Here is a 14,557-nt window from a genome sequence, read left to right as displayed (position 1 = left end):
ATCTCAGCCAAAAAAGTTGCATTTCGATGTTCCAGACTAAATCCAGAACGATGAAATTGACGTCCAAATAGATGAATGTTCAACAAAACAATTGAATTTTCGACTAAAAAATATGATTTTTAAACAAACTTCTCGAATTTTCATAAAAATAAAGACATTTTCATCAAATAATTTTAAGTTTCAACAAGAAAGAAAGAATAAACTTCAACAAAAAATAGTTGCGTTTGTCAACCATGTACTTGAATTTTCAAGCTAAAAAGTTAAAACTTTTATAAAACAGTTGTTTGAGTACAAAAAAAGAATTCTCAACAAAAAAGTTAATTTTCAATCAAGAAAAATGAATTTTTTAACAAAAATAAAATAAATTTTTGATCGAACAGATGCATTTACAACCTATTTGGTTTTAAATGCATCAGTTCAGTAAAAATTATAACCACATAGTTGAACTTTAAAGCAAGAAACTAAATGGTCGAATTTTTAATTTAAAAGAAGATTAAAGTACAACAAAAAACAGTTGCATTTTCAACAAAATATTTAGATTTTCAAGCCAAGAAGATGCATTTTTTTATAAGACTGTTGAATTTTCAAACCGAGGAATTAAATTTATAATAAAGCATATTCAATTTTCATAAAAATAGTTGAATTTTGATTCAAATAGTTGAATTTTCTACATAGACAGATGAATTCTGAGCAAAAAATACAATACTTGCATTTTAAACAAAACAAAAATGCGATTTCTACCAACAGAAATGAATTTCAAAACCGAAAAGATTGATTTTTAACCAAAAAGAATAAATACTTAACAAAAAAAATTAACTTTAAAACAAATAGTTAAATTTTCGAAACAAATAGATGAATTTCTAACCAAAAATGGAAGTTAACTTTTCAGCAAAAAAATTAATGACAAAAAGAAAATTTCAATGAAATAGTCACATTTTTATTCAAAAAGACGAATTTTCAATTAAAATGCTGAATTTAAAAAAAGGGGTAAATTCCTAACGAAAAATATTTTCAGTTAAAAAATTAATTTTAACAACAAAACTAATGTTCAAAATAAAAATAAATTTTATATAAAGTAGTTTAACTTTTAATTAAACGAATTTTCAATAAAAAAATATTAATTTTTTACAAAATAGTTCAACGTTCAACCAAAGAGATGAATTTTCAACTGACAAAATGATTAATCTTCAACTGAAATAGGTAATTTTTAGGTTAAAAAATTAATTTTTAACAAAAAAAAAACGAATTTTCAGTGAACAAAGAATTCAGCTGCATTTTCAACACCAAAATATGATTTTTGAATAAATAATTAGTATTCTCCGAAAATGGTTGAATTTTATATCAAAAGGGATGACTTTAATAAAATTGTTAAATTTTCAACCAAACAATAAAATTAAAAATTTCAATTAAAAAAATTCGAATTAATTATCCTTGACAGGAATTTAAAGTGCCTTTTTTGGAAATTCGCTAAATTTTGCAAGATTTTTTAAAATCTGACCAGGAATCTCTGACCAGAAAGGTCAGCGACCTTTCTCTCAAAAATGATTTAAATCTGACATTCTCTGATGCAAATTAAGAACTTCTTCAGATTCTCCATTTCCTATTTTTTCGGACACGCACTGTTTGTCATAAAATTAAGATAATTATCAATTTAGAATCCCGTTCGTGTCATTCTGACATCGTAGGAAATAGAGCAAGTCTCGCTCTGTTCGTCCTTGCTGGAACGAGACATCACTCTCTTCCGGTTCTAGAAAAATTGCTCCTGAGGTAAAATTGTTGATCATACAAAAAAGCATGCAGTAGTTCAATCTATCAGAAGGGTACCCAAAATATACAAAGGCACGTCTCTCTAGCCCATCTGAAAAAATTTTCTCTTAAAAAAAGAAAAAAATCCCTTTTCTTCTGGACAAAAATAAAAAAGAAAGAAAAATGAGAAAGAAAGAAAAAAAATGAAGGAAGGGGATTTGGTTGTTTGCCGTCCCATTTTTCTTTCCTCTTTTTTATTTTTTTCCAGAAGGAAAGGAACTTTTTTCTCTTCTTTTCAAGGAGAAAAAAATTTCTGTTTTTTTTTTTTTGACTGCAATATAAAAATTTATGGTGGTTGTCCAAATTTGGTCGTTAGATTCTTGGTTTTATTTTCAGAAATTGTATTAATTCTGTCTTATCTAGGGCTCTAAAGCCCTGCTCTCAGTTACATTCTAAATTAAAAATTAATAAAATTTCACTATTTAAAGAAAAATAATACTCGAATTGGCCATACCGACGCAACATTATATATTTTGCACCATTTCCCAACATTTTTACTCGATACTTACATTTTTTTAAATGACAAACCCGCCGAATATAAACCATATTGTTACATGCCATCAAGAAACGTTAACTCGATGAAATTTAAATATATATCCTTCTTATTTGTAGGGTCTTCGAAGCATAAACCTCTTCATATTTTCAACCATTTCAATTTGAAAATAAATTAAATAATAAAAAAAAGAAGCTTTACAAACTGAGAGAACAAAAAATGCAATTTTTGGAAATAAAAGCAAACTTACAATTTTATTATTGTATTCAAAGGAGTAATATGAAATATTTATAAAAGGAAATAGGGTATTAATTTACGAAGAACATTTGGTGAAGAAGGGTGGTTCCTGGTGTTTTGATAAAATCGCTTTGTGCTTTGTCCATAGTTGGTGGTGAACGCCAAAATGGGAGAAATGCACACAATGTACAATTGTACAATGTATAATACACTAATTTGTGGGTTCACTCATACAAAAAAAAACTTGATTTGTTCGCTTATTACAATTCTTTTCACAATTTGTCCATACGCCTTCACCTCATGCGACCTTCCCTCCTTTTCTTCTCTTCTCTGATCTACTCTCATTATTCCCCTTTCTTTAGGGGGGGGGGGGGGGGGGGGGGGGGGTATTTCTGTCTGGAATCTCTCACGCTCTTCCACACACTGCTTTTTAAATTGGACACCCACTTTGTTTCATAAATGTCACAGGAGGGACGATTTATTTTAAAACTTACAAATTTAGCACAGGCGCGAACCCTCGAATACTCTAAATATCGGTAACACGAATCTGCAACCAAAAGGAGTCTTCTCTTGAGGAATCTTATTAAATTTGAACTCTTCGATGCACGATGGGGTGGTCCAAGAAAATAATTTTTTGACAAGTGAAAACGCTTTTCAATTTTTTCTAAAAATAAGTCAAATAATGAAGTTTAACCCCTAGAAAAACTCGATCTCTATTGCCACAGCAGTTTTTTAGTTAAAAACTTCAAAAAAGTCGAAAAATTATCTTGATTTTAAAATAATTTTTTTTATCAGTAGCAAATAATAAATAAAAAATTATTGGGACCCTCAGTTAGGACTTCTACTAGCTATCCTGTAGGCAAATAAACAAACAAAATTTTTTGTAATACATAATTAGAGATTACAAAAGTTTCAACATTTTTTAAACAAAAAGAAAAGAAGCCCAAATATAATCAATTTTTAAATATTTTTACTAAACAATTAAAATTTTTCACCATTAAAAGATCGAAAAAAAATATACAATTTTTTTAAGCACAAATTTAAGCTCTAATGCATGTTTAACCATTTTTCTACAAGTTTCATATTAATTAATGAAATGATCCTCTAGTTATGGAAATAATAAAGTAAAGAAAAAAGCTTGTTCTAGCTAATAATTTAGTTGAAAATGTGATTATTTTATCAAAAATTCGACTGTTTTGTTGAAAATTGATCTCTTTGGATATAAAATCCGCCCTTAGATTCAAAGGTAATTTTTTGTGATGAAAAAGTTATACTTCTTTGTTAAAAGTTAATTCTATTATTCTATTATATATTTTTATTCAGATTTCACATCTTTTCGTTAAAAATTCATCTGTTTTGTTGTAAATTCATCTTTTTCGAAAGGAAATTCGTTTTTTTTTTCACAAATGGTTAAAATTTTGTTTTAAAAAGTCGTCTTTTTGGGTTGAAAATTGAACTGTTTTAATTAAAAATCGTCTTTTTCGATAGAAAAATCATTCTTTTGGTTCACAAAATCATCTTTTGGTAGAAAAGTCATCTTGTTGGTCGAAAGTAACTCTTCCTTTTCGAAAATTTATCTTTCTTGATTGAAACGAAAATATTGTTAAAAATTCAAACTTTTGTTGAACATTCGCTTTTTAGATTGAAAATTAGTATTTTTGCATACAAAGTGGTTAAAAATTAATTTTTTGTTATTGAAAATTCATCCTTCTTGATTGAAAAATAACTTTTGTTGAACATTCACCTTTTTGGGTTAAGAGTAAACTATTTTATAAAATATTCCACTTGCTAGCCTATAAATTTTATTTTTTGTTAAAACTCGTCTTTTTAGATATAGAAAATTCATCCGTTTGATTTAAAAAATTATCCTTTTTGTTTAAAAAAACCTCTTTCTTGGTCGAAAATTTATCTTTCTTGATTGAAACAAAAATATTATTAAAAAGTCAACCGTTTTGTTGAAAAGTCATCCTTTTGCATATAAACAGGTAATAATTTTTTTTAATGATAATTTATCTGCCTTGATACAAAATCACCTTTTTGATTAAAAATTCAACTTTTGGGGTAAAGTAAACTATTTTCTAATTTATTCGACTTTTTATCTTGAAAACTTCATTTTTTTACAAAAAATCCTCTTCTTGGGTTGAAAGTAAATATAAGTTGGCCAAAAATTGATCTTTCTTGAATAAAACAAAAATATTGTTGAAAATTAAACTTTGTTGTTGAGCATACCTCTTTTGGGTTGAAAAATTTGCCTTTTTAAATATGAAATGATTCAAAATTAATTTGTTACTGAAAATTCATCTTCCTTGATTGAAAATTAACTTTTTTTGTTTAAAATTTACATTTTTTGTTTGTTAATAATTTATTATCTTGGGTAGAAAATTCATCTGTCTTCTTGAACATTCGTCTTTTTGGATAGAAAAATTCGCCCTATTGGTTTTAAAAGTAACCTTTTGGCAGAAAATTAATCTCTTTTTGTTTGAAAATTCATCGTCCTGGGTCGAAAATTTATCTTTCTGAATTTAAACAAGGCTATTCTTGAAAATTCAACAGGGTTCTAAAAAAAAAACACCTTTTTGATTAAAAAGTGGAACTATTTGGTTAAGAGTGCAATTGTTTTTGGTTCAAGTTCAAACTTTTTGTTTGCAAATTCGACCTTTCACTTGCAAATTCATCTATGCAGGTTAAAAATACAACTTATTTTGTCCTTGGGATGAAAACTCATTTTTTGTTGTTAAAAATTTCACTATTTTATTGAAAATGCCATATACTACGACTATAAAATCTCAGAAATGTGACACCTAAAGTAACCTTAACTATTATGCCCCTATTTTTGTGAAAAATCGGCCTATTTCCCTGCGCTCAAAGCACGTTGACTGCGGAGTCTCTAAAACCTCAATACCTTTAAATGTTAATAAAAATGAAATATTAACATCTGATATAATTGAAAATGTGATTTATTGTGTCATCTGATGTCACGTGGTTATTACGAGACACATTTACTACAACGAGTCAATGAATGTCTTCTCGAATTGAACGCTCAAGTGGTGATTCAGAAATTCCGCAACCAGTCACTATTCCTGGAAGAAATTTCCAGGGAGGTTCATTTTTATCCAGCGGTTTATCGGTGACTTCACGAGCCGTATAAGATTTGGATTTTGCATTTAGTCTTTTCTTATATTCATGCCAAAGGCATTTGAAATGTCGCTTCCGTTTCCTCTGTGCCTTATAATAAAAGAATAATATACTCAACCTAGACCCGCATCGAGTTTCATTGAGATCCGGATTTGTTATTAAAGAAACAGACTGCATTCGAGACACGATATTAGACGAGTTAGGTTCAATAAACCAGGCTTATTTTCTTTCAGGCGCTTCAGGAAAATGTCAGTTATTTTCATTCTATGTCATTTTCTAGCTTCATTTAGATTCTGTCAGTTTAAACAAAATGAAGACTGTAAAAATACTATCAGAAGTGATGTTCCAATTTTTGTTAATTGAAGCAAGACTTGTTTTTCAGTGTAGCCTAAAAAATCATTTCGGTTTAAAAAAAGATATATGTCAAATAATTAAGTTTGACATCCGGAAGAACTCGATCAGATGATTCTGAGTTGTGCATAAAAAAAGTTTAAGTTACAAACTGAGAAAAGTAAAAAAATGACCTTCATCTCCAAATAAATTTTTGCATTTGCAGCAAAAAACAGAATAAAACATTACTAGGACCATCAATTAAGATATCTATAGAGTTATAAGAACAAAGTGGCAATCGAAAATTATTGCTTATGAATTAACAAAGTAGTTAAACTTTCGATTTTATCAAAATTGTAGAATTTGTAAGCCAAAAAGTTCAATTTTCAACAAATTACACCTATTTTTAAATAAATTGTTGAATCTTGAAATTAAAAAAGATCCACTGTTAACCAAAAATAGAATAATTAAGTTTTTATTTGAAAAAATTAATTTTCAATACAAAAACAAGAATTTTCGACAAAACATATTAATTTTATGCGAAACTTTTAAGTTTTCAACTAAGTAGTTAAATTTTCAGATAAAAAATTATTGTTAACAAAAAAAAAGAACGATTTTGATCCAATTTGTTCAATTTTTAACCACAATTTTTAAGAAAGCAGTTTAACATTCCATCAGATTTTAATTTTCTACTTAAAAAGACGAATTATCAAGAAAAATCTAATACTTTCTGTTTTTACAACAACAAAAATATTGTTATTATCAATAAAAACCCATTAAATTCATCCGAAAATATTAAATTTTTTAACGAGAGATGAGTTTTCAAAGAAGAAGATTAATTATTAACTAAAGATGAATTTTTCATAAAAAAAAGAACTTTCTATAAAACATTTTAATTTTCTACCAAATTCTTGAATTTTCTATGAAACATTAGAATGAACTATTTGTCAAAAATTAATTTTCAATAAAAATAACGAATTGTCTACAAAACAGTTGAAGTTTCTATCAAACAGTTGAATTTTCAAATACACCACATAGATGAATTTTCCACTAAAATTACGAATCTTCGACTAAAAAATTAATTTTGAAGAAAGCAGGCCAACTCACAATCGAAAACTTGAATTTTCAACCTAAAGATTAATTTTTAACAAAAAATATGACAGGTGATATTTTTACCAAAAAGTTTTGTTTTCCAATTAAAACCAGCTAAGTTTAACATAAAATCAGAATTTTCAACAAAATATTTGAATTCTCGGCTTAAATAGATTAAGCTTAAAACGAATAGTTGCATTTTTATATAAAAAAAAAGCTTGTATACCAAAAAAGACGAATTTTCAACATAATACATTTCCAATAAATATCTAAATTTTAAACTTTTTTCAAACAGGGCATACTAATTTTTACTCACACTGTTGCATTTTTAACTAAAAAAACAAAAAAAAAATTCTGCAAAAAGAGATGAATTTTCAAACCGAAAAAAGAAATGTTCAACTAAATATGTACTTGAATTTTCTGCCAAAAAGAATTTGTTGGTCAAGGCAAATTTTTAACTAAAAAGGATGAATTTTTAACAACTTTTGTATTTTGAAGAAAATAATTTAATTTTTAACCAAATAATACCATTTTTAACAAATAAAGATCAATTCTTAACCTGAAATTTAATAATAGATTTCTTAATCGAAAGAATGAACATCCAATTTGAATTTTTAAGAAAAATTAAACGTAAGTTTGAAGTTCATTTTTAATACCTTTAAAATATTATTTTAGAAAACTGGACATTTTTCTTAGAAAATAATAACTGTTTAAGAAGTTTATTAAAAACAGAATATGATTTTTGTATGTAGAATAATATACCTAATTATTTAGTAATGAATTCAGTTGAAATTTCTACGAAGAAACGTGAAAAGGGGGAAAAGGAGAACATTCTTGTAATCAAGGGAAAAAGAGGATTTCTTAAAAAAGAAAAAAAGATGGGAATAGGAAAAAAGTGCAAGGTCTGGTGCTGTTAACAACCTTTGTTTAGATTTTAATTATTCCAATTATATACTTTGCCGAAGTAAAAGTCAGATTTAACTAATTAAATTAGTCAAAACACGTTGTTTGGTGGAATTATAAGGGGGAATGATTTTTACTGGTTTAATAAGTAACGGCTTTCAGGTCCTGATTAGTGACTGATTTATTAGTAAAAACCTTACTGATTTGATCCAGTGACCAGCGTCTCACTGTAAATATAACTGCACATTTTTTTTTTTTAATTGATAACAAGGAAAAATTACATATCTGTAAAATTGTGTTAGGAATATAATTATTTCTTTCCTGGATGTAATTCTTTGTTTTGTGGGTGGCCTCCAGAGTCACCGATTCTTTATTCTACGCTTTTTACCTTTTGTGGGCTTCCCTGATTTTGCGTGCTTAAACCTAACTTCGTGGCCCGGTATTCCACTTCCGTTTCCGGTGAAAAAAATAATCAATGAGATTACCACACTTACGACATTGAAATGCTTTCACATAAAGAAACAAGACAAATATAATTTAAATTCGAAACTGTTAAGAATGGAAAATTCGTAATGAATGACGTATTATAATTTTTTTTAAATTAACACAATAAGAATAAAAGAATACGTTTAAAAAATCTAAATGAATTTTTTTAATATGAGATTCCGATATTTTTGTAAAAAAAGTTTGTGGTCTGTAAATTTTATAAAACTCACTGATTTTTTATAACGTTTATAACTTTATAACGTTAAACCTCTTCAAATATAATTTTGTTAAACAAAGATTCGTTTCTGTAAAATCCTGAACTATTTCTAATTAATTTTGCCAATTTCCCCACAGACACTTGGGATCCCTTATGATAAAAAAAACTTTTATTTAATTTTTAAGTTCGTGAGAAATAGAATCGACTAATTCATTTATTAACGTTTGAATAATTTTTATGGCGGTTCTTATACTAAAACTAAACGTTCGGGGACAAATTAGATTTATCGAGCGATACCTTCATAAAATTGGATCGTCACGAGCCATTTATTTTTTATGTGATACAAGAGATTCTATCCCTCATGACCCTTCACTTTTCAAGCATCAGGCAGGAAGTGTCCTTCCTTCAAAAAATCTTTAAGAATCCTCTGTCGTGTCTAATCGTGAGAAATTTAACGATGAACCTACCCATCCAGAAATATTAAAAATATGATTCAAAAATTAGAGTTCCCTAAATAAATTGATGGTATATGCTATTTTTGCCCCGGAAAAAAATTACCCTCCTTATATCATTAACCCGTCACAATTTGTTTTCGAATGGGAAGCTGCTAAGCTACTTTCTTATGTGTAATTATTATTCATAATTTGTACAGAACCAAAATAGGTCACTCAGCTAATTTATTGGTTTGGCCTCAGGAAATGTTAATTGCTATACTTTCAACTTTGCCGCGGGTTATTATTGATTTCCTCAACCGTATCAACAAAATGATATGTTTTTCCTAGATTTCATTCTTGACCCATTTTTCGTAGCGGAATGCATAAATAATTAAATTTGATGTGATGAGAAATGTTTCATAACGGATTCTCTTCGCAAATTTTAACCTTTTCTTTTCGCACCGGTCAAGCTCAAGGCGCGAAACATTTCACCGCACAAACCAACCGTCATTTCCGGTGGTCCCAAAAGAACGGAAAGGATACATAGTACAACACCTTGACACCCAACACTCAACAGTTTTCAGGAAACTTTCTTTTAAAGTAGGCAGTGTCAATGACCTATGTCAGGGTTACCAAAAAATCCTAACTTAAAATTCCCTGACCAATTTTTCATTATCCGTAGTTATATATTTTTTTACTCATAATAAAACAACAATATTAAAACCAAATATCAAAAGCTTAGGATTTTAAGTCGAAATATATTGCATTTTCAAAAAAAAAAAAAAAAAACAGTTTAATTTTTAACAAACAAAAATTTTATAATCAAGGCAGATGATTTATCAACCAAATGCTTGAATATTTAACAATAATAAATATTCATTCACAACCAAAAAGTTGAGCTTTCAAGCAAAAGACACGAAATTTAAAACAAAACAGTTGAATTATCAACCAACGAAGATGAATTGTTAAAAAATATTAAATTTCAACCAAAAACAGTTGCATATTTAGCCAAAAGATATTTTTCCATCGAAAGAGATAAAATTTTAGTCAAGAAAGATTTTTTAGTCAAAAGAAAACAAAAATTTCGACCAAAAATTCTACTAAAAAACAATCACCTTTCACTCAAAAATATAATGATTAAATTTTTAGATAAAAAAATTAATTATCAACTGAAAAAATTTTGTTAACAAAAAATAATCAACTTTAACCAAAAACAGTTGCATTTTCAACAAAAAATTAGAATCTTTTAGCCAAAATGACGAATTTTTTAGAAGACAGATCGATTTGCAACCAATAAAGATGAATTTTTAATCCGAAAGGAAAAATTTTCAATAAATCAGATAAATTTTAAATCAAAAAAAGGACTTTCAACAAAAAAGTTCAATTTTTAAGCTAAAAAGACAAACTTTCTTCATAAGAAGCCGAATCTTCAACAACAAATTTACATTTTTGGTAAAAAGTCTTTAATAAATTAGTTGAATTTGAAAAAAATAATTACATGTTGAACAAAATAATTTAATTTTTAATCAAAAAGTTGAATTTTCTACCAAAAAAAGTTTTCAAAAAAGTATTTGAATTTTTAAACAAAGAGCTGACTAACTAAAATGATAAATCTTTCAAAACAAAACAAAAATAATTTCTCACAATCCAACTCATTTTTAAAACAAATAGTTTAATTTTCAATAAAAAAATGAATTTACAACGGAAGATATAGTATGTATAAGATATTAAAACCAACAATTATTTGAATAAAAAAATAAAAAACAGTTTAATTCAACCAAAAAGATCAATTCTCAATGCAAAATTCAATAGATGATATTTCAAATAAAAAATATTTTTGTTTTTAATTCTAAACAGTTGAATGCAACCAAAAAAGAACGTATTTCGTTTACAAAATAATGGAATCCTCAACGAAAGCAGATTAAATTCAATCCAAAAACGTTGCATTTTTAACAAAAGCCAAATCAACTAAATTTTCAACTAAACTGTTAACTTTTAAATTCTTCATAAAAAATTTAATAGTTGAATTTTCAACTCAAAGGGATCAGTTTATATTCAAAAATGCAATAGTTACATTTTTAATTAATATCGAACACTTTTCAGCAAAAAAGGATTGGTTAAATTGTCAGTTGAAAAAATTAATTTCCCAGAAAAAAGACGATTTTTCAACAAAATGTAGTAAAATCTCCAACTAATAAAATTAATTTTAAATAAAGTAGTTCAAATATTAACCAAGCAGTTGAATTTTTGACACAAAAAAATATGTTTTAACAAAACCGTTGGAATTCTAAAAAATAATCAAACTTTCAACCGTTTGTTTGTACCAAAAATTTGTTGCCAGTATCCCTGGCCTTTAAAGTAACAACACAAAAATTACAAGGGTCATATGATTAAAAAATCAATTATTTAAAAACAGGAAATTTTCATTCCAATTAATAATATCCAGTTTCATAAAAATCGACTTACTCTTCCGGAACGGTCATGATTGAAAAATCTTGAAGAGTGGTATCACCAGGAAAAAGATCCAAATCCCGGTGAAAAGGGGGAACTTATTACATCAGACGAATTAACAACACCCTGTGGGATTAGTTTTTCTACCCTTGGGAGAGAAAAAAGCAAATAAAAATGGGCTGGTCTGCGTCGTCCATAACGGCCAAAAGGGCCGGTTCAGGAGTCAAATCCACAGAATCCGGACGGGAAACCAGAGGCTGAGAATCAACCAGTAAGGATTACAACTTCCACGAACTTTTCAATGGCTTCGCCTCTAAAATTCCAAATCCATCGATTTTCACGGCACAATTCACGAGTCCCCTTCACCTACGCTACGGTGAAAACTAACACTCCACACAAACGCACAATGCGTGCCACTTTTTGACTCACGATTCAGGAAATCACTGAAAAAATGGTAAACACTCGGGATAAAATCAACCACGCTTTCATGCACTCATGAGAGAACAATTTTCCTTAATTTTAGTATTTTTCAGGAATAACTTTGTTTAGATTTGAATAGAGGCCTCACATTTTCTAGATCAGGGCTCATTATAATTTAATCGAAAAATCTCCTGTGATTTTGCTTTTTAGGAACTATCGATTTTCTTGCTTTAACCTTTAAGGGATGTTAAAACAACCCTTAACATAAATTCAAAAACCTTTTATGATAGGAAAAGCCTAAAAATTATTGTAATGTTTGTTCCAAACAAAATAATTTAATCGAATTTCTGTAATTTTGTTTTTTTATGAAATATCTATTTCTTTGCTTGCATCTTTAAGAGATGTTAAACAACCCTTTGCTTAATTGTACAAAAGTTTTCATTCAGTGGGTTTGATCAAACAAAAAGTTTTTCAGAAGGATAGCATTTCAAAAATGGATTAATTTTTCTATTAAAATTCACGCGAGAATGAAAAGTTTGGCAATTGTTTAAAAAAGAACTGTTCATTTTTATAGTAAATTTCTTCAAAACTATTGATCCGTAGCTTCGAAATTACAAAACAAAAATTATAATTAAAGATTTCGACAAAAATCGACCACTGAAATTTGAAAGCATACTAAAATATGAATAAGTTTGAATTTAGGTTCTTAAATTGGAAAGTACACATTATATCAAGTAAATTAATAAAAAATTTACACTTTCAAAGGAGTATTATTCAAAATTGTATAAATTGATTTTTGTAGTTTTCCAAATTAGATAATTTTTACATAGAAGTTACAAAAATTGAGTCATTTTCATTTTTAAATGATGATTTAAAACCTAATTTAAATTGAGCTATTTTGTTTTTAAATAACTTGAAAAACTTGAAATTGAATCAGATTAATTTCTAGTCAACAGCTTCGAACTATAAAATATATCTGGAAACCTAATTTGAAATGGAGGAATTTAAACCCTAGATCCCAAAAATATTTTCCAATTCAAAACTTAAAAGTTGAACAAATTTTAATTTAAAATTGTCTTGTTGAATTGTCTGAAAAAATGAAAATTGTTTTCTAATTTTCCCATAATGCTGTTTCTTTTCTTGTGAATTATTATTCCTAATCTATTATTATTAATTATTATCGGTTTTTATATATTACATGCTTTTATAATGTAATTGCAATTAATATTGTCTTCCAAAGTGTAAGGGATTATTTACTTTATTTCCAATTGTAACGTCATAGCTTAGTGTTTATTATTTGATATTGATCGCAAAAACATGATTGAATTACCACATAAAGTCGCAGAATAAATAAAAAATTAAAAGCTTCAAATGATCACATTCAATATCTCTCAATATTATCTTTTACCCGGTAAAGTAATGATAAAGAATTTTTCTAAACTGATAAATTAGTCAATGACTAGTATTACAGAATTTTCCGTCAAACTAACCGATAAAGTATATCAGTAAAAAATATCTAACAATCAATATACCAGAGAAAACGTAAATTAACAACTGAATAATCCAAATGGCACACACTTAAAACACAAACACAAAAAAATTGTTCTCTCGAGAATGAAAAGCCACGATGAAGCACTCTTTTTTCAAACAAAAAATGTCAAAAGAAATTTTTGTTTTCTTGTCAAAAGTGTAGAAAACTGTAGAAAAGAAGAAAGACTAACGTGCGAAGCGAAGTTGGAAAGTGTACTGCCGATATGAGTACGTAGTACGAGAATTCAGTACAACTAAACACCACACCCAAGTTAGCGGAGCGAACACAACGAAACGCGACGAGAGCCACTGAGAAACTGACACTGACGATCTGACGTAGGGCCCGAAAAAGTGGGGGAGTATTATGCGCCTGCTGCATCCAGCTGTGCCCCTACGCGGGGCGCGGCGATAGAGGAATTAAGTCCCCGTACCCCAACAGAGGACCCAGGTTGAGTCCCTAATCCCCACCGCTCCCCCCGCTCGAATATTCACCCATGGGGCCCCATGCTCACCGGCAGGGTACTGACACGCTGGAATGTCCCTGCCATGCAGTCAGCGGCCACCACTATGGTCAGGGCTGAAGCTACTTTTATTTGTACCCTCACTTCTTACCGTCACAGGGCGGCCGCAAAACTTCATTCTCAAAATTCCCTGACTTTGCCTTGAGCAATTTTTCAGTTTCACTGATCATTTATATTCAAAGACTAGAATTTTAATCTTGTAACATTTTTAATATAGAATGTATTTTATAAACAGAATGAAACAATTTATGATTTAAAATTAAACATTTCAAATCTATTTATTTATTTCAACCCAAAAAGATGACTTAATTCATACGATAAAAAATGAATGTTCAATCTAAAAGGACGAAGCTTTGTTGCAAATAGATGAATATTGAGCATGGTTGAAAATTCAACCAAAAAAAAGATGAGTTTTCAAGAAAATAATTAAATTTTCAACAAAAAAGTTGAATTATTTTTAAAATACTGTAATTTGCTACTTACAAAGATGAATTTTCATCCC

At 28.1% G+C, this 14,557-nt stretch overlaps 1 protein-coding gene across 1 annotated transcript in view; it reads right to left on the bottom strand.

The window, feature by feature from the left end:
• Positions 1-13,825, bottom strand: part of LOC117180738 (afadin-like) — a 284,255-nt gene extending 270,430 nt beyond the window's left edge. The window contains exons 1-2 of the mRNA XM_033373229.1: positions 13,726-13,825; positions 11,600-12,027 (exon numbers count right to left, since the gene is read on the bottom strand). Of these exons, the coding sequence (XP_033229120.1) occupies positions 11,600-11,616 (17 nt within the window). The 5' untranslated portion in view covers positions 11,617-12,027; positions 13,726-13,825. The remainder of the gene's footprint in view (positions 1-11,599; positions 12,028-13,725) is intronic.
• Positions 13,826-14,557: the final 732 nt, after the last annotated feature.

This window comes from Belonocnema kinseyi, chromosome 9, assembly GCF_010883055.1.
Source record: "Belonocnema kinseyi isolate 2016_QV_RU_SX_M_011 chromosome 9, B_treatae_v1, whole genome shotgun sequence".
Taxonomy (NCBI): domain Eukaryota; kingdom Metazoa; phylum Arthropoda; class Insecta; order Hymenoptera; family Cynipidae; genus Belonocnema; species Belonocnema kinseyi.
The sequence above is the reverse complement of the archived record's forward strand: the minus strand, read 5'-3'. Positions and strand labels throughout refer to the sequence as shown.